This window comes from Lodderomyces elongisporus, chromosome 1 (genome assembly GCF_030384665.1).
Source record: "Lodderomyces elongisporus chromosome 1, complete sequence".
Taxonomy (NCBI): Eukaryota; Fungi; Ascomycota; class Pichiomycetes; order Serinales; family Debaryomycetaceae; genus Lodderomyces; species Lodderomyces elongisporus.
In genome coordinates this window covers 1,754,259-1,773,159 of record NC_083673.1, presented here as the reverse complement: position 1 = coordinate 1,773,159, position 18,901 = coordinate 1,754,259, and the positions used below count along the sequence as shown (strand labels likewise).

General features: G+C 36.1%; 8 protein-coding genes across 8 annotated transcripts; 4 read left to right on the top strand and 4 right to left on the bottom strand. All coding sequences in view use genetic code 12, as the record gives it.

Annotated features, from left to right (window-relative positions):
- Nucleotides 1-706: 706 nt before the first annotated feature.
- Nucleotides 707-1,282, bottom strand: CDC42 (Rho GTPase; the record flags this gene model as incomplete). Its single annotated transcript, XM_001528086.1, has 1 exon — nucleotides 707-1,282. The coding sequence occupies one exon, from the start codon at nucleotides 1,280-1,282 to the stop codon at nucleotides 707-709; it is 576 nt and encodes a 191-aa protein (XP_001528136.1).
- Nucleotides 1,283-3,124: 1,842 nt separating this feature from the next.
- Nucleotides 3,125-6,100, bottom strand: UPC2 (transcription factor; the record flags this gene model as incomplete). The annotated part of the gene is made up of 1 exon (XM_001528085.2): nucleotides 3,125-6,100. One exon carries the CDS (start codon nucleotides 6,098-6,100, stop codon nucleotides 3,125-3,127), a length of 2,976 nt encoding a protein of 991 aa, XP_001528135.2.
- A 1,820-nt stretch (nucleotides 6,101-7,920) lies between these two features.
- CBP4 (assembly factor cbp4) lies at nucleotides 7,921-8,358 on the top strand (the record flags this gene model as incomplete). Its single annotated transcript, XM_001528084.2, has 1 exon — nucleotides 7,921-8,358. One exon carries the CDS (start codon nucleotides 7,921-7,923, stop codon nucleotides 8,356-8,358), a length of 438 nt encoding a protein of 145 aa, XP_001528134.2.
- A 123-nt stretch (nucleotides 8,359-8,481) lies between these two features.
- On the bottom strand, nucleotides 8,482-9,125 carry APS3 (Sigma-adaptin 3A; the record flags this gene model as incomplete). The annotated part of the gene is made up of 2 exons (XM_001528083.2): nucleotides 8,482-9,017; nucleotides 9,104-9,125. The coding sequence occupies 2 exons, from the start codon at nucleotides 9,123-9,125 to the stop codon at nucleotides 8,482-8,484; spliced, it is 558 nt and encodes a 185-aa protein (XP_001528133.2).
- A 911-nt stretch (nucleotides 9,126-10,036) lies between these two features.
- On the bottom strand, nucleotides 10,037-11,017 carry SAM4 (AdoMet-homocysteine methyltransferase; the record flags this gene model as incomplete). The annotated part of the gene is made up of 1 exon (XM_001528082.1): nucleotides 10,037-11,017. The coding sequence occupies one exon, from the start codon at nucleotides 11,015-11,017 to the stop codon at nucleotides 10,037-10,039; it is 981 nt and encodes a 326-aa protein (XP_001528132.2).
- A 484-nt stretch (nucleotides 11,018-11,501) lies between these two features.
- cbc1 (Nuclear cap-binding protein subunit 1) lies at nucleotides 11,502-14,576 on the top strand (the record flags this gene model as incomplete). Its single annotated transcript, XM_001528081.1, has 1 exon — nucleotides 11,502-14,576. One exon carries the CDS (start codon nucleotides 11,502-11,504, stop codon nucleotides 14,574-14,576), a length of 3,075 nt encoding a protein of 1,024 aa, XP_001528131.2.
- An 808-nt stretch (nucleotides 14,577-15,384) lies between these two features.
- On the top strand, nucleotides 15,385-15,849 carry PVL30_000628 (uncharacterized protein; the record flags this gene model as incomplete). Its single annotated transcript, XM_001528080.1, has 1 exon — nucleotides 15,385-15,849. The coding sequence occupies one exon, from the start codon at nucleotides 15,385-15,387 to the stop codon at nucleotides 15,847-15,849; it is 465 nt and encodes a 154-aa protein (XP_001528130.1).
- A 1,339-nt stretch (nucleotides 15,850-17,188) lies between these two features.
- CAF16 (CCR4-NOT regulatory complex component) lies at nucleotides 17,189-18,229 on the top strand (the record flags this gene model as incomplete). The annotated part of the gene is made up of 1 exon (XM_001528079.1): nucleotides 17,189-18,229. The coding sequence occupies one exon, from the start codon at nucleotides 17,189-17,191 to the stop codon at nucleotides 18,227-18,229; it is 1,041 nt and encodes a 346-aa protein (XP_001528129.2).
- Between the last annotated feature and the right edge of the window lie 672 nt (nucleotides 18,230-18,901).

Genomic DNA, 18,901 nt, shown 5'->3' with positions numbered 1-18,901 from the left:
AATTTAGAAGTACTGCATGTAGACTGTATACATATCAAACACTTTGTTGGTGTTGTTGTTCTCTTTAATTTTTATTTTTTTATTAAAAAATTTTTTTACTTCGATTGTGTCCGGGGTTAAGGATAGGAAAGTGCCCCACCACCTTGCTCGAATCGGGCCTGGCCATGTGTAAAATTTTAGTCAGCAAAATTGGGATTAAGCACACGAAAGATGGGAAGCGTATATTTGTGTCTATGTTTGCGGTAGCGAGCGAAAGAAAGAGAAAGAAAGAGTAAAAAAAAAAAGAGAAAGTGAATAAGATGCTGTTTAAGTTTGAGTTTGTGTGTGTGTGTGTGTGTGTGTGTGTGTGTGTGTGACATTTCCTTTCATGAGAAATGTATGGTTAAGGTCAAGAAGTCAAAGAGTGTTCATCTAATTTGTTTATCTCTAGTGACTTTACTAGTCTTCGAGGATAAACTCTAGAGTGCATTCATGATTTAACAAGTCCGTCTACAGTTTTTGACAGTAACGATTATCTCTTTATAGTTCTGGTTCATATATAAAACTTAAGCTTCATTCAATCCATTCTTTCTTTCTTTTCCTCTAAACAAACAATAACAGCAACAACAATATATATATATATATGTGTGTGTGTGTGTGTATACACATATATCTATATTTATGTATAAATGACCAGCTGCCTTTCGAAGAAATAAAAACAAATCAACTATAGGATTGTACATTTCTTACTTTTCTTAATCACAGGCGGTTCCAAAGCAGCTACGATAGCTTCGTCAAACACGGTTTTCAATCCTCTTTGAGTCAATGCCGAACACTCGACATACTTGACTGCCCTTAATTCCTTTGCCAATTTCTCGCCTTGATCCTGAGTAATAGGTTGTAATTTTTGTCTTTGTAACCTTTGCAATATAACATCATCATTTCTCAAGTCTGTTTGGGTTCCTACAATCAAGCATGGAACTCCAGGACAGTGGTGGTGGACTTCAGGAAACCACTTCTCCTTGACGTTTTCAAAGGAGGCTGGTGATATAACGGAGAAACAGACCAAAAAGACATCGGTGGATGGGTACGATAAAGGTCTTAACCTATCGTAATCTTCTTGTCCTGCAGTATCGAATAAACCCAATGTGAATGGCTCGTCTCCAATCATTACGGTCACGGCATAATTGTCAAACACTGTGGGAACATAGTCTGCTGGGAATTTTGAGGTTGTGTATGAGATCAAAAGACATGTCTTTCCAACAGCACCATCTCCTACTACGACACACTTTATTGTCTGCATTATTCTTGATATGATATATGTATCTCACTTGAGTTTTATTTGTGATTACTAGTGTTCTAGTAAATGTTGAATATGTACTTGAGCTATTGCAAAAACGTTCGTTAGCCCGAGTTTCAATGGAATCTTTTTTTTTTTAATTCAAAATTAAAAAGAGAATGAATCTATTGTTAATGTCGTTGTTGTAGTTAAAGTTGAAGATTCTAGTTGAAGATTGTCAAAAATACTTTGGTTTCCAATATTTGTTTTCGATTGTGGAATGAAAATCAAAGAGGAAAAGAAAAAAAAGGAAAAAAAAAAATTATAGTAGAATGTGATTTATGCGCTCCAACTATGAAAATACGTCAAGGATTATATTGATGAGTGTGCTACTTGAATTTGAACCCAAAAACGTGAATGGTGATATATATATATATATATATGGTATGGGGTGTGTATTGAAAGTAAGAACGTTGCGATGGTTGTGTTGATTATATTTGTTGTTAATGATGTGGAGATCTCTTACTCTTTAGTAAACTGTTGATTTTTTTTATTTTTTGGTTTGTTTGTTTGGCGATTTTATTTTTTTTTATTTTTTTTATTTTTTTATTTTTTTTTAATTTTAATTTTTTAATTTTTTTAAATTTAACCTTCACTCTCGCGAGTCCTTGTCCTTGCGTATCTCTTAATCTCTCAACCGGTGCCTTTTGTTCAAGTGCTCCTACACCAATCGACTCTATCACTCTTCATTCGTTCCCTCCTCCCTTTATCACATAGTAAATCTCTTTTTCTTTTTTTTTTTTGATTTGATAATTATCTTATTTTATACATGAACTACATCGTCTTTACTGGATCTCTGCATATTCGACATGAGTAGATAAGTATCATAATAAAATGGGGAAAACTAAAAACACATGCATTTCCAGAGATTGAGAGAGCAAATAGCAAGAGCTTTCTCACATCTTATAAATGAGATGTCAATTCCTCAGAGAGGCAAGTTATCAAGAACTTTACTTGCAAGAAAAGATAACCGAATTAATAAATAGATTGGAATGTTTGTGACCTCTTGTACTTCATAATTTTCTATTAGTACTATTACTATTACTATTAGTTTTATTAGTAATATTATTATCAATATGTTTATATTTCGATTTGTGTTTATCTTCATTCTTCTGTTCATTATCCAAAAGGTATAAACAATCATATCGCATACTTGGTTATTTGACGTGTTTATTCTTTCTTACCTTCTTCTCCAAATTGTTTTCTTTCTTTTTTCTTTTTTCTTTTTTCTTTTTTCTTTTTTCTTTTTTTTTTTTGGCTCTTGGTTCGTTTTGCCCACTTTACCTTGTTCGCCCTTTCCACTCTCTTATATCAATCGTCCACCTATATCAATTTCATATTCCGATCTGGTAGGTATTGTTTACTGATTAGCTAGCTTAGCCAACTTTGCACCCAAAGCAACAAACAATTTGTGAGCTCCTCTCATCTACCAACAAAAGTTTCTCCTATATAGTTCAGCATCTTTGAAGCTCTAGTTACCGAAGAAAACAAAGCTCGGCTATAGCTTTTGAAAACAAACATTTTCCCATAAGGCGGGACTTGTGCTTAAGGCTACATCACGTGACTATACCCCTATTTTATTATGCTACGCGTGTATTTACCGAAGATAGTGGCTACTTGAGATAATGGTTTGAGAACCTAAGAATGCAAAATCCAGTAGGCGCGTCTTGATCGCATTTTGTAAAAAGTACATATAATATATATATGTATATATATATATATATACATGAATATGTATAAATGTATATAGAAAACGAAAAACTATTAAATATTTACAAAGACGAAATCAAGGTTGGCAACCAATCTCTATTTTAATCCGATAAATGCATGATCTCCTTGCATCAACTCTAACTCGCTCGTAATATCACTTGGAAGATTATCCGGATTTGTTAATGCTACTGAAGGACTCATGAGATTTGCAATCGGTACCAATGGTGCAGGAGAAACCCCACTCACCAATACACTATTTTTCCTTCTCATTCTTGAGCTCATCTTGGCATCGCTAAATTCTGTGCTTATTCGCTTATTATCATTAATCTTGTCGTTACTGATACTGTTATAGTGTTTGGTACTATTCTGTCTGCTTCCGTTGTCGTTGAGAATGCCCTTGACATTGTCAAACTCAACATTGTTATCGTTCTCATCATTATCATTATCATCAGAGTCATCAGAGTCATCAGAGTCATCGTCGTTGTTTTCATTGTTGTTGTTGTTGTTGTTGTTGTTGTTGTTGTTGTTGTTGTTGTTGTTATCGTCGTCATTGTTGTCATCGTTGTTATTATTGTCTTTGTCGCCGTTCTTGCTATCATTATTCTCATCATTATTGTAAACACTATTCACATCACTATGTGCCATACTTTCATGAAGTTCTCCATCATGAAACCCGCTGCTGTCTGCGGTTTTCAGGGTATACGGCTCATCTTGAAACTCTTCGCCATACTCGTTGGCAATATCGGGTCCACCTCCAAGAAAATCCATCATCATATGCATACCACCTGCTCCTCCTGCATACTCCTCTACATTTGAAGGCAACACCTGGGCAACACCTTCCAAAAACCAAACCTTATCTTTCATCTCCATCGTAAATGATCGTAACAACTTATAGTATGATCTCATTATTCTCATGGCTTTAACATCCCCAGACATCAACATTCCCATAAATTGCTTGTCTAATAACGCGGGAAATGCAAATATCCGTAGAATAAAATCAGACTTGTATCTTTCTTTATGAAGCTTATTCAAATACGCCAAAGTAATTAAATATGGCGAGTTGATTTCCACAGGAAACAAATCGGCAATGTCCGCATCATGGCACTCGAGATCAGTATATGTTCGATGCGATGATGATGATGATGATGATGAAACATCACCGGAGCCAACATTCGCTTGATTCAAGTGTGTCTTTTGGTTAATGATATCACCCAAATCACCCAAATCCACACTGATGAATTTATAAAATCTTGATGCTTCTGTGAGCGGCCACACCGCCGTCAATATAGTAGCAGCACCTTTCACGTGGAATATCCATGCCAGTGCTGGTAAAGATTGAGGGGAAGTAGACGAGGGAAAGGATGCATTTGCCAAGGAGTCCATTATGAGTATCAATGCACTTGCAACGAGGGCATCTGTATTTTCTGCATTTATATTCAACACAGCTTCCCTAAGAAGCCTTAAAGCATCACCTCGATGTGAAGTGACACATTGATCTAATCCTTTTTCAGTCCTTGATAAATGAGTCGCACTAAATGCCAATAACGAATGCATGAGAAATGGGTGCTCAAACGCAAGCATGGGAATGTCTCGCAACCAAATATTTGTTTCCGATATCCCGGCACCGGTGATTGTATTGGCGACTTGAGAAGTATAGTGAAACATCAATTTGAGATCTTGCATGTTGAGTGTAGTACTTGTATTGCTCAATTGTGGCTGTTGCGCAAAAAGGGTTGTATCTGCACCAAAAGGTACACCAGCTGGTATGTGCAGATTCATTGAGGACGAAGAAGATGGTGCACCTTTAGGTAACGCCGAACCAGCTGGAATGTCATGACTCGCGGGGTTTAAAGACTCGCCTATGTTGAATGATGTTGTTGGAGACCCTTGGCCTTGGAAACTCAAAGATGGGTCCATCGGGTTGTTAGAAGTGTTTCTTTGACTTTGTAACGTATTTTGCATATTTGATTGCCCTTGTTCCTGAGTTTGAGCTTGTGTTTGAGCTTGTGCCTGTGCTTGTTCAGACGCTAGCCCTTGATTAGAAATATTTGAAGATCCCATAGTGTTGCTTCCGGAATTAAGTAAACTTGCCGATATACTCTCCATCAACCCCGCATTTCTCGGATTCTGTGAAGCAAAGCTTGCGGCCAATCCACTCAAATTGTTCAAATCAATAGGTAATTGAGCCAAAGTGGCCAAATTGCCCAAATTCATGAGACTACCTAAATTACTCATATCTCCTCCGAAACCAGATATATTATTCACCAATTGTGCTAGGTTTAAGTTGTTCAAATTTCCGGCATTAAGTAATCCCGAAGAAAGTGCACTTAATGGATTACTAAAAGTTTGGGCAAGGTTTGCCATGCTTCTGTTTAGATTGACGTTCTCATTGGTTTTGTTACTACTACCGTTGTTGCTGCTGTTGTTCATGAAAAGGTTTGGACTAGGTGTAAGTGATGGTGTTGCTTGTTGTTGAGGGGATTGCAGTTGTTGTTGTTGTTGTTCCTGTTGTTGAGGAATGAATGAAGTATCTAGCTCCTCAGGTCGACTGATGTAATCATAACTATTACTTCGCGAACTTGTTTGCGAAACAGAAGAAAAAGATGCTGCTGAAGCTGAAACAGAGCTATCCTTTCTTACCGGTTGAATTTCATCCTTTACATTAACATCATCATTACTTGTACTATTCTTTTTGTTCTTCTTAGTGGTTTTTGGTTTCTTTAAAGGAGGATCCTGACTTGTTCGATCTTGTAAATGCTCTAAGTCGTGTTGATAACCACAATCTAATTTCAATTTGGTGCAATTCCCACAAATCGGTTTTTGCTCATCACATTTCACGCGTCGTTTCTTGCACGTGGAACAGCCATGTCTAGACTTCAGATGGAATTTACGTTTCCCCGTAGATGATCTAGATTTTCCGGGAATGACCAGTGGTTGTGCTCCTGGCGAAGCGTCTCTTGCCTTTGCTTGGTGCTTCACATTTGCCGTGTTTGATATGCTCAGTTGTTTCAAGGAGTTTTCCATGTACTGTGATGATAGACAGTCTGTAGGACGAGCTAAAAGCTCCTTCATAGTCTCTTCTTTATACTGCTTTGTTTGTTGTGGTTGTTGTTGTGATTGCATTTCAAATGTAAACCAAATAGAGAGAATAATGCAGTCCAGTTGAATGAAAAAGGAAAAGACGCTGTTTCAAATTATAAATGTTAATGATACTTTCCCTCTCTTTTTTTTGGTACGATATAGCCTAATCCCAAAACTGTTGAAAAACAAAAAAAAAAATAAAAAAGTAATACCAAAATAATGCCCAGTTTTCACTTCTAATAGGGGTATATGTTGAATTGTGACCCCCCCCCCCCCCCCCTGTGAGTTTTGTTGAAAAATAAGTTGATGTTGGTGATCTAGTTATGTCCTATGGGGTTAAAAAAAACACTTTGTTGTGTGAAAATTTGGATCTGTGAAAGGAACGAAAAAAAAATAAAACAAATAAAAAATTATTGTGCAACAAATTTGAGTAGATGGTATGACGTTTATTTATCTGCGGTAGAAAGTAAAGTGAGACACTTTTTTATAGCAGTTATCAAAGACCCTCAAAATTCAACTTCAAATTGGAAAAGACCAGTATTCATTCATATATATATATATATATATGTGAGTTCCTGTCTGTATGTCTGTGTATAAATGTATCTGTGTCAGAGCCGGTTGGTATTCTTGTGGAAGACTTTTGTTGTGGTGTATTTGGTATAACTAGGCAACGGGGCTATGTAATTGAATCGGCAACAGAATTCTTCTTCTTCTTCTTCTTCTTCTTCTTCTTCTTCTTCTTCTTCCTAAGATAATGGAATCTATGAGCTAACTACAAAAGTAATGTATTTATAAATAGTCTGCACCAAATGCTAATCAAATATTAAGTCAACAAGTAGTGTCGAAAAAGATGATGGGATAGAAAGTGGAGGAACAAGATGTTCCGTGAGGCCAGTAGGTTTTGGTCTTATTGTGCGTGTTTGCAACATAGGCGTATTGAATAATTATTGTTTTCTCGTCGTTTAAGTACCCTTAACTTTTAAACGACAGAATGGTTTTATTCTCGCTCCTGCTTTCTCTCGGTTACGGATAGTTTTAACCTTTGCGACCTTCCTCGGTTAACCGAAGTGAGAACAGCTACAACAACAGCTTTCTCAGCAGAGGTCATGAAAAGAACAAAATTTGAACGGGGGTTAGAATAAACACAGGGTATTGATCTAAGAATGTTTACCATGTTTTTAAACTAGACTTACGACAAACACGTTGTTATTGCAACTCTATTATCACAATATATATATATATATATATAAATAAACTCGAACTTATTGGCGCCATCTTGTAATGAAAAGAAAAAAAGAAAAACAAAAACAAAAACAAAAACAAAAACAAAAACTGTTCTGACAATGAAATATATAGAGCAAGAGTAGGTTTCGATCTCAAGGTTTGGCGTGATTTATTTATCTCGAACCCTTTTGAAACCCAAATGTTTTGTATAATCTTCATCCTCTTGATTTTGGCAATTTTGTTGAATCAAATGCAAAGAAAACTTAAATACATCTGACACACAGTGAAGCAGTACCAAAACTTTATTAGAGTATTACCTATATCTGGAAGTAACTGCGGCTTTGGTGTGCTTTACAATAAATTTTTTTTTTTTATATCTTTTCTTTTTTTTTGTCTGATTTCTTTTGCGTTGCTCCAGCCAATATTGTAATTGTGATTGACAATCACTCATCTGTTTGTTTGTTTGTTTTTTGGTTTTTTTTTCTCAAGTATTCATCCTTCACTTTTATATTTGTCTTATCTTTATCTTACTTTACAAGCAGATTATTTTCTTTTTCAATCTCTTGTAACATCAAATACGAACAGATATGGCAGAGAAACCACTTTGGTATCGTTGGGCAAGAGTTTATTTTGCAGGTGGGTGTTTAGTTGGGTTAGGTGTGGTGCTATACAAAACGATCCGCCCAACAGACGAGGAACTTATATCGCGATTTTCCCCAGAAATTCGTGCGGAATATGAACGTAATAAAGAATTGAGGCAAAAAGAGCAACAGCGGTTGATGGAAATTGTCAAGAAAACTTCAGCATCGACTGACCCCATATGGAAAACTGGACCCATCGGCTCACCATTAGAAAAAGACCAGCGAAACTTAAGCATGCAATTAGTGGATCAAGAATTGTTCCATAAAACTAAAGAAGAGGAGAAACAGAAAGCCGAAATTAACAAGAGTGTTGAAGAAAGCAAAGAAGTAGAAAGGTTGTTACGGGAAAACAAGAATCAAAAGAGCTGGTGGAAGTTTTGGTAGATACATGTACATAATAAGCATAAGCTGAAAATAAAATAATAATAATAAAAAAAAAAAAAACTAATGAAAGAAGGAAAAAACGAAATTACCAGAAAATATTTCAATTAAATATAAACATTGTGATTAACCTCTACTCCAAAACCCACGATCTCTTGATAGCGACAGTAGAATACTTTGGCTGAGGTTACCACGAGCGCCTGCGAAAGCACCTCCTCCCCCAGAGGCATTATTGCTTTTTTGGCTATTAGCTTCGTCAACTGCTGCCACTATTCTGCCTATATTTGTGTCAATAACCATGCCTCCTTGGACAATTTCTTCCAAAACAGTTTGCAACACTTGCCATCCAAATACCAAATCCAACTCACAAACATTGGTGAAGCATTTGTCTAGACACTCGACAAATACCTGGATCAAGTCTAAAATGCCGAGCTCCGACTCTTGATCATCAACGATAAACACAAAGTAAAGCGTTGCATAATGTCGATAAATCACCTTGATATCATCAATATCTTCTAATAACTTTGGAGGCGTGATGAACGAGCAATCCTGGTTAGTTCGCACAGATATGAGTTGGTGTACCTGTTGCAACAATAAGCGTTGTGTATGGACGTCGACTTTCGTATAAAACTTCATTAACCTCGGAACACCATCATTGTTGACTTTGAACAAGTTAGTATTTGGCTTCAAGATTCAGACATGGAAAGTGAAAATAGCAAGATAATCCAAAGTATACAGCGACACATACAAATCAAGACCGAGTGTATCATTGTTGAGCAATATGGTGGGTAATAAGTTGGTTTATAGTGTATTTGTATTTACGCATAATTCTTATCAAGTCTCGTGTCACAGTGCGATACACACTTGGCCCATTGTGCCCATGCCTCACATTGAGTGAACTTACGACAAATATTCCACGACAGAAGAAAATTGGAAACTTCAAATGAAAAGAGTTAATATAAATAGAAACCAGAAGTGGTAAAATAAACATATCACAAATATATAGAAACATCGATTAAATACAAGTTTTTGTAAGGTCAACTACTTTGAACACAAAGTCACTAGGTGAATGTGTGGAGTGACGACCCTCATGGTTTCTCTTTACTAGTAGCTTTATATGAGACAATTTACTCCATTAACTTGTGAGCATTGAAAACATTTATAAATACAATCAATGACGATTACAATTAACCCGAATCTATCCTATTATGTCACAAACTTACATCACTGGGATCAGTGAGCTACAAGCTAAGGTTGGTGCACAATGGTATTGCACTAGTCACTTGTGACTGTGTTGGGCGACATCTCGGTAACAATGAGATTAATAATCCATATATACATATATATATGTATATATATAGTGTGTGTGTGTGTGTGTTTAGTAAGTGAGAGAAGAAGGTAAAAAGGATTCAATGTTAAATTTTGAGTAAAAATGGATGTTTTCACATTGATTTGCACCCGGAGTAGATAAATCGAAATGCATACGCAGATGCAACTCATCAATCATGCAAATACTTATATTTAATTCACCAAACAAGGACTCCACGGTTAATAAGATATAGCATTAGTAGTCTAAAAAGGTAGCATGCCAGTATTAACAAAGGGATTATAAAAGGAAGAGAGAGAGAGAGAGAGAGAAAAGAAATAAAAAGAATAGAGGATAAAAATATTGATCTATTTACTATTCTTTATACATAACTTGGCTGATTTGTTCGATTTCTTTCACCCCGGTGTTGCAGCAACCACCTATTCCGATGACAGCTTCTTTCGAAGCTAAATTCTCAACGAATAGTCTCCAGTCATCTTCCGATCTACCTTCCTTTATTACAAACTGGTGCTTTTCCAGGTCGTACTCAAAACCCAAGTTGGGGTAAACATAAAACTTGAAACCTGCAAAATGCGACATAATACCTTGAACCAATGTGTACTCTACACAGTTAATTCCCAAGATTTTTTGTTCTTTTGGAAGACAAAAGTCGAGGTACTTTTTGACTTCCAGTAACGGAGTTCCATCTGTTAAATTATCCAAGTTTTGACATGTTATGGAAAATAGCACGGGTTTCTTACAGTTTAGTCTTTTCACCAATTTAGTAACAGCCTTCAACTCTTGAAAATTAGGAATAGTTTCAAAAGCAATTAAATCGACTGCTTCATTTTCTGTGAAAAATTCCAACATGGGGGTATGGAAAGCTTCTAATTGCTCATCGGTGACGTTACCATAGTCTCCTGTATACTCCGAACCGTTGGCCAAATATGCAGCATATGGTCCTATGGACCCAGCAATATGAACTTTTCCAGGTTCACCTCTAGATTCTTTTTCTTTTGTATATCTTGCTGTTTCATCTATTGATAGTGCTGCCGCTCTTACAAGATCAATTGACCGCTGCCACACTTCCAAAATTTGTTCGTCGCTCAATGTTGTGTGTTTTCTTAAACTATCGTAAGAAAGCTGGTACGTTGAGGTAAATATCACTTCTGAGCCAGCACCAATGTACATTTCATGTACTTTCTGAATCAATTCAGGTGCATCTAATAATACTTGTCCAGACCATAATGGACTTTTGCTTGGAAGATAAGGTGCACTTGGGTCGATGAGGTCTTCAAGTGCTGTACCCAAAGCACCGTCCAAAACCACTTTCTTGTTGAATATATTTTGAGACATGAAATATAGTATTAGTTGATAGATATTTCGTTTGTGACTATAAATTCAATTACTCTTCTACTCGTTTTCCATTTTTCGAAATATCCTCATCGTTAAACTAATCTTGGTTCTCGATCAAAAAACAAAGAGAAACAAGGAAAAAGAAAAACTGTGAAACTGAGAAACTGAGAAACTGAGAAACTGAGTCTTTGTGTGTTTGTAGATATGTAAATATTTGCGCCGCATTCAGCTTACTCTTACATCTGCGACTGTCATAAAACTTGTCATTACAACTACCGCGACCTTTGGATTTGGTTTGAGCGCAAAAAAAACTGAAAAAAAAAAAAGTATCACCTACAAACCATCAAGCAAACAAACATATATAAATATATATATATATATATATATAAACATTTATTCAAGTCCAGTGAATATTAAATTATATTCACACCTTGTTGGCTTATTTCCTCCCTCCCTCCTGTCTTACTTACTTACTTTGTCAACCATGGAATTTGGCTCTTCCAACAAAAGATCGCGTGATGATTTTGAACAAGACCAAGGTTTCGGTGGATCACTGGGCCCTACACATGCACGTGAACACCATCAACACCCACACCAGCACTTGCATCCGAACCCGAGTTCAACCTCTAGCCTCTACGAATCCAAGAGACAGCGCATTGACCCGGCTCAAGAATTAATCAACAATGTCTGTAAAGACATCAGAAGACTTGGAGAGAATCCAAATGTTGCAGCACAAGTTGACGATGTCAACTACATTTCGAATCCAATTGTCGCTGAATTTGAGAAAATTGATACTTTGCGTAATGCCATCTTGTCGACTATATATGCAATAATTGTTGAACAACCACATAAGATTAATGCTATTAGCAATATGGTTTTCATTTGTAACGCAAAAAACTTTGTGATTGCCAAATACGTGATTGAGTATTTGCATACCAAGATTCAGATCTTATTAGACTCTGTCAATGGAGTCGTTGATGTAAGTCACGAAAAGAGGGAAGATGCTGGAGTTTTCAACAACATCAAGAGTATCTTAAAATTCTTGAGTGTGCTCTCGCCTATTATTGATGACTATGCTATAATCAATGTCTATTCTCAGTTTTTGCAATTTGCAATTGACTTGCAAACGCAAACGGGGCAAGAAAAAAGAAACGGTATTGCCCAAGAGATTTTTTACAATACATTGGTAGCCATGCCTTATTTGTTGAGCAATGACAAGTCTGAAGAAGTCAAAGGTCACTTGAACGATTTGATTGAGTTGGCAGGTAAGTTCCCCATTGTAGAACCAGAAACAAATAAATTGATACAACCGTTTGATTCAAAGATGGATAACTTGGATATTCCATATACACCAAAGAAATTAGTTGACTTGATACTCCCGTCATTGAAAGCTTTGCAAACAAATGACTGGGAATTGAAATTGTTTCTCGATTTTGAGCCATTCTTGGAGCCTATAATCAAAAATGCTTTGGAAAATAATGCCGTTGCCAAAGAAATTGTAAAACACAAGTTGCCACAATTTTCCTTGCCAACCTTTGACAAAGTCCAAGCTTACAAGTCCAAACACAAAGAAAGTATTGATAATGTATGGAAACAAAATCTGAGGCTATTGTTTCAAGTATACAATCAAAATACCGAGTTTGAGACCGTGCCACCAATTGAAACATACACTGGCTTATTTTTCAAGGACTTGGCATTTGATATTTTGACTAACCTCTCGTTTAATAAAAACGAAGCCTCGATCCAGCTTTCCGTGTTGGATTTGTTCTTTGATAGTGATTTGTTTGCCCCATTAGGAACGTCTATTGACCAGCTCACAATGATTGATGCTGATAACAAAAGTGGGGAGAATGATCCTCCTTTATCTACATGGAAGATTGAAGATGTTGCTGTCGAAAGTATTTTGACGATGATTTTCCAACTTCCGCGTACCTTGCACAGAGAAATTTATTACTATACTGTCTTGATTGCATGTTGTAAGGAGAGCCCCGAATCTATGGCTCCCGTTTTTGGTAGAGCTATTCGTTACTTTTATGCAAACTTGCAAACATTGGACTATGAGTTGAAAATACGTTTTTTGGATTGGATGACAACGCAAATCTCAAATTTTGAATTCAGTTGGAAATGGGAAGAGTGGGTTAAAGACTCGCAACAATACTCACAGTTGAAATATCATCCAAAAAAGAACTTTATCAAAAATCTCATTGCAAAGGAAATTAGACTTTCAAACAAAAAGAGAATCAGGGAAAGTTTTGTTGATGTTATTGACGGCAACGTTGTTAATTTCGAGGAGTTTTACCAATATTTGGATATTTCAATGTTTGCCAATGCCAAGGACTATATACTAAGCTACGACTCTGCTTTATACGGAGATCTGGCAGAAATAAAGGACTTGTTGAGTAGCCTTTATGATGAGAAACAAGCTCTATTGCTGGCGAAATCAAATCCTAGTTACCAAGAAGAGATATTTTTCAATTTCACGAATCCGAGATTACCATTGCATGCAACTGGTCTGAGGACTTATGAATTTATTATGTCTCATCATAAATCCAATAAGGATTTTAGCGAGCTTTACAAGTCCATATTAGACGATGTAAACAAGCTTAATGAGGAAGCTTCACAATCACTTGGTGGGAACAATGGAGAAACTAAAGAGACTGAAGAAACTCGAGAAACTGACGAAACTGAGGCAACTAAAGAGACTGACGAAACTGACAAAACCAAGCAGCAGCAGCAGCAACAACAACAACAACAACAATCACAACACCTTGAGGCTTTGATCCCAGAACCAGTGAAATTTGCTATCAACTTAATCATGCAATCATATTGTTATATCGGTTCAAGATCGATATATTCCGAAGTGAGTATTTTGAGCAGAGATGCAGATAAATTAAAGTACCTTAGCGGACAACCGATTGAACCCAAAACCACTGCGCCGGTATCTCTTGTTGAAGGAGAAACAGAGTTTGAAAATTTAGATTTGACAGAAGAGGACGTACAGAATCGTCAAAACTGGATCATTGACTCGATATTCCGGATTTGGGTGCATCAGCCACAAGTTGTGTTTTTGATTTTAGAAAACTTGATTGAGTTTGGTGTAATCAAGCCCGAATTTTTACTTGCTAAAGCTTTCAAGTCAAACCTAATTATCGATAATGTTTCTTGTATGGAGTCTGTAAACCGAATTTTGGAAAACAGTAAACCTGCAGTGTTGAAGCAAGGAATTGCAGTGTTATTCAAGACTATTGTTGCCAGATTGAATGAATTGGAGTTGGGGGTTGACGAAATTGTCAACATTGATGAGCTTGATTCTAGTAATGCTGAAAGGGTTGATAAACAATGGTTGTTTTACGAATACCTCGGTTTATTAAAATCATATTTTAGAAAATTCATTAAGCAACAAGATTTTGATGAGAATGGTGGCAGTGATGGAGCTGCTGCTAATGATGAAGAAGCGAACAAGGACTTTATTGAAAACATCAAGTCAATATTCAATGACATACAAAACATACCTACCAGGATCAATATTCTTTCCTGGTTTAGTGAATTGGAAGTATAACAAAGTGATTACTGAAAGAAAGTGGAAATAAGGTGACGACAAAAAAATTAGGAAGAATACAAAATTAAATACTCACAATAAAAGAAATAGAAAATTATATAACAGTCCTGTCATGACACACACACATCCACGCATATATATATATATATAAGTCTGTATGTATCTATCTATATGTAAATGTGTTGGAAAGTTCTGTATATGTTTGCAAACCTTTTTTCTTCATTGTCTCTTTCTACTATATTAATAATTTTGCAAAGCAAGTGACGAAATGATCCATTTAAGTTGTCGAAATTGTTTGGAGAACATAAATATTTTCTCCGTCAGCAACTCCCGTTTGGTATAGTCTCAAAAACATTGCACTAGATTGTAGTTTCGAAAACAAAAGCATTGGCTTATTTCTGAAACCAACCATAAGTCAGACCATCACGTGAAACCATCACGTGAAACTCTTGTTTTTTTCTCCGAAAGTAACGCGTTGCAACATGTATTTCAAAAACAAATAAAATGCACAAGGTCGAAAAAAAAAAATTAAAAAAATTAAAATAGCACAATACTATGTATATTTATGATTATATGAACAAGAATATTTACATATATATATATACACATATTTGTATATTAGTGTCTCTCCCTGACGCCGCAGCTAAAGCCTTGGAAACAAAAAAAAAAATAATAACAACAACAACAACAATTTAGTTTTGTTTCAAAGTACACAATTTCAACTATATATATAACCCCTTCTTCTAAAAACTTACCCCCCCTCCCCCGGCTTCTACACAACTCAATTACTCACACATATACCCACATAATGTTAAGATCATTTCAACGTTCATTCTCATCCTCCTTGGTCAAGAAAGATTTTTCAAAGGCTTCCATTTTGGGAAGAATTGGCCATGTTGAATTTAGAGAGTCTGCCAATGGTACCCCATACGTTTCCTATGGTGTTGTAGTCAACAGGAGACCAAGACCTAACAACAACAGTAATAGTAATAGTACTGGTAATAGCATTGATGGTGCCGAGGGTTCTGCAGAAACATCAGTTGCAGATGGCGAATGGTTCAATATCAATATATTTGGAGATGACAAGGTCCGTGCTGCAGAGAAATACATCAGAAAGGGTAACATTGTCCATGTTGAAGCTACTATTAGAAACAAGAGGTTCGATGGACAAAACAGATTATCATTTGTCCAAAAAAGCTGCGATGTGATTCGATGGGGCAGAAAACCAGAAGATGGTGAGGGTCATGAGGAAATTCACGAGGAACAAATTTGATTTTTGATTTCATGTTTTGCTGATGCTTATAATTTTGATTTTTTTTTAAAAAAAAAAAGAGGGTTTTTCAGTTATAAAATTTAGAAGAAGAATCTGGAGTTGAAAAGTTTTTTTTCAGTCTTTGATATCATTGATTGATGCAATACAGTATTAGGATTAACGACTAGAATATCAAAAGGGTGTATTCTTCTTCTTCTTCTTCTTCTTCTTCTTCTTCTTCTTCTTCTTCTTCTTCTTCTTCCTCCTCCTCTTTTTGTAAAAGAAAAGAATGAAAAAAAAAAAGAGATTGTTTGTTTCCCAATGTATTAATTAGATTATTATTATAAATGTTGTTTTCAATGTTCATTCTTTACAAGTATACATGTATGATTGTTTTTTTTTGCGAGAACCAAGAATGATGGGAAAAGGATCTCTTGAGTCGAGTATAATGAAGCTGGATTTACAGTCTATCAACTTTGTCGTCTCTGCTCTTTCCCTGTTCATCAAACTACTAGTTTGCCCGATATATCTGAAAGCACTGATTCGTACATAATCAAAAGAAGCTGTGGTTTAGAAAATATTCGCAGGTCTTGCACTTGAAAGTATCTGATCCAAATTACGAACATGGAGCATTACACAGTTTTCCAATAAATGTTTCAATACATAAATATACATGTTTATTCATATATGAATCTAACATGGCATTGCTGGTGAATCTCATCAGGTTTGTTGCAAGCAAACTGAACAGGAACACAAGAGATATAATAATATCATTTTGTTGCAAATTTTGTATTGTTGTGTGGTGGTTGGTAACACAATTCCTACTTTGAGAGTTCAGCTCATTTATAATTTTCTGCTGGCCTTAACCATCAGATGTGGCTAATATTTTAATCACAACCGTTCCACTTCCCGCTCCTTGTTTTCCCTTCTCGCGCATTACCCGCCCCCTTCCTCCTTCCTCCTTCCCCCTCCCCTTTTCTCTCTCTCTCTCTCTCTCTCTCTCTCTCTCTCTTTCTCTTTCTCTTTATGTATCTCTTCTCTCAAATCACTCACTCACTAGCATTCTGTGGACTATTTTAAATCGCCAATTCCCGCCTTCTACCATATCTCTAATCTCTTCTTAAGGACCCATTATTAACTAGCTATTTTTAATTGATCTATCCATTCTACTTGAACACTATCTCAAAAGACACACCTTACTTTTCGTTTACCCCTTATTCTGTTTGAATTTCCATTTCAATTGAGTAATCGAAACAAGTAAAATACTATACAAAGAAAGAAAGGAAAAAAAATAGAGATAACTAAGGAGTAGTAGAGAAATAAAAAAGAAAATAAAAAAAGAAGAAAACTGGAGAGAACGATGGATGATCATCATAATGACAAATCGCTAGCAATTGAAGTCAATGATTTGACTTATGAGTTTCCGAAAAGCAACATCGGTAACTTAAATACCAACAAAGACAGTAGCACCGGAATCGGTTCTAAAGCCAAAATTGGGTTACAAAACGTTACACTCAGTATTCCTTGGGGCACAACAAACTTGATAGTCGGTCCTAATGGTGCAGGAAAATCAACACTTTTGAAAATCTTGGCAGGAAAAACATTGATTAGAAAAGGTCAGTTGCGTCTTGGTGGTTTTGATCCATTTGAGTTTTCTTCGCTGGCTCGTTCTGTGACTCAACACAATTCCGATATCAATAGTTACATTACGTATTTGGGTACAGAATGGATTACAAATAGCGTTATCAAACGAGATATTCCGGTGAACTTGCTCTTATCATCAATTGGAGGTGAAGAGAACCAAGAAAGAAGAAACTTATTGGTTGATCTTTTGGATATCGACCCTGGTTGGTCAATGATCAATCTCTCTGATGGTGAACGTCGTCGTGTTCAAATTGCAATGGGGTTGATCAAGCCATGGAAATTGCTTTTGTTGGATGAAGTAACCATCGATTTGGATGTGGTTGTGCGGTCAAAATTATTAAACTATCTAAAACAAGAGTGTGTTAACCGCAATTGTTGTGTTGTTTATGCAACGCATATTTTTGATGGCTTGGGAAATGAATGGTGTGATCGCATTTTGCATATTGATGCAGGTATTATTATCAATGATGTCAAGATGAAAGACGTTGAATTTGGAGATGTAAAAACTGATACCGGTGGGGATGTAGACGTGAGTGGCGGAGACAAGCTGATCAAGGTGAATAAGTCCAATACATTACACCCATTGGCATTGTACTGGTTGAATATGGATCTCAAAAGACGTGGAACAAGAGAAGAAGAGAAATTGAGAATGGCGCAAAGACATTTGGATTGGATTAATCTGAGAGATGGAGGTTACTACGATGCTAGTGATGACAAGTTGAAACAATATTTCAAGAGCACAAGAAGTGAGAGATAAATAATGGAAGCCATTGTTAAAACGTGCCTTGCTTTCTTTTGTTTATTTGACAAAAAAAAACATATTTCCATTTCTATTTCCTTTTTCTATGAATTTATATAATGTTTATTATGAATACAGCACAAATATCTATGAACATCCAATAAATAATGTACCTCTGGTGTCTTTTCGAAACAGCTTTATTTTGAGTGTCGAAGAGAGCAAGTGTAAAGTACCATTTCTTTTTTTGACATTATAGAGTGTATGAGAATTGATCTTTTTAATATTTGAAGCGATTTAAAAACTTGATCTAGTGTGTAAAAAGAAATTACACGCACTGCAAGAGACCTCTTCTATCCGTTTCACCCCACAACTGATTTACTCCTTCTTCTTTAAACATACGTTTCAAATCCTCGATTTCCCTTTTTTGTCATTTCCCTCTACCATTGATCGCATCAAACACACTCACACACACTCACACACACATATATATATATATATATATAGCAGTAAATGAAGGTGGATATAGTTGAATGGAGAACTTACTGCACATGGCATTGGGATCTTTCCCTATCTACATCTGCCCAAGACAGGGACAACAACAACAACAACAACAATAGTTTCATCGAAGAATTATGTGGCATCTGTCGAGTCTCTTTTGACGGCTCTTGCCCTAGTTGCAAATACCCCGGT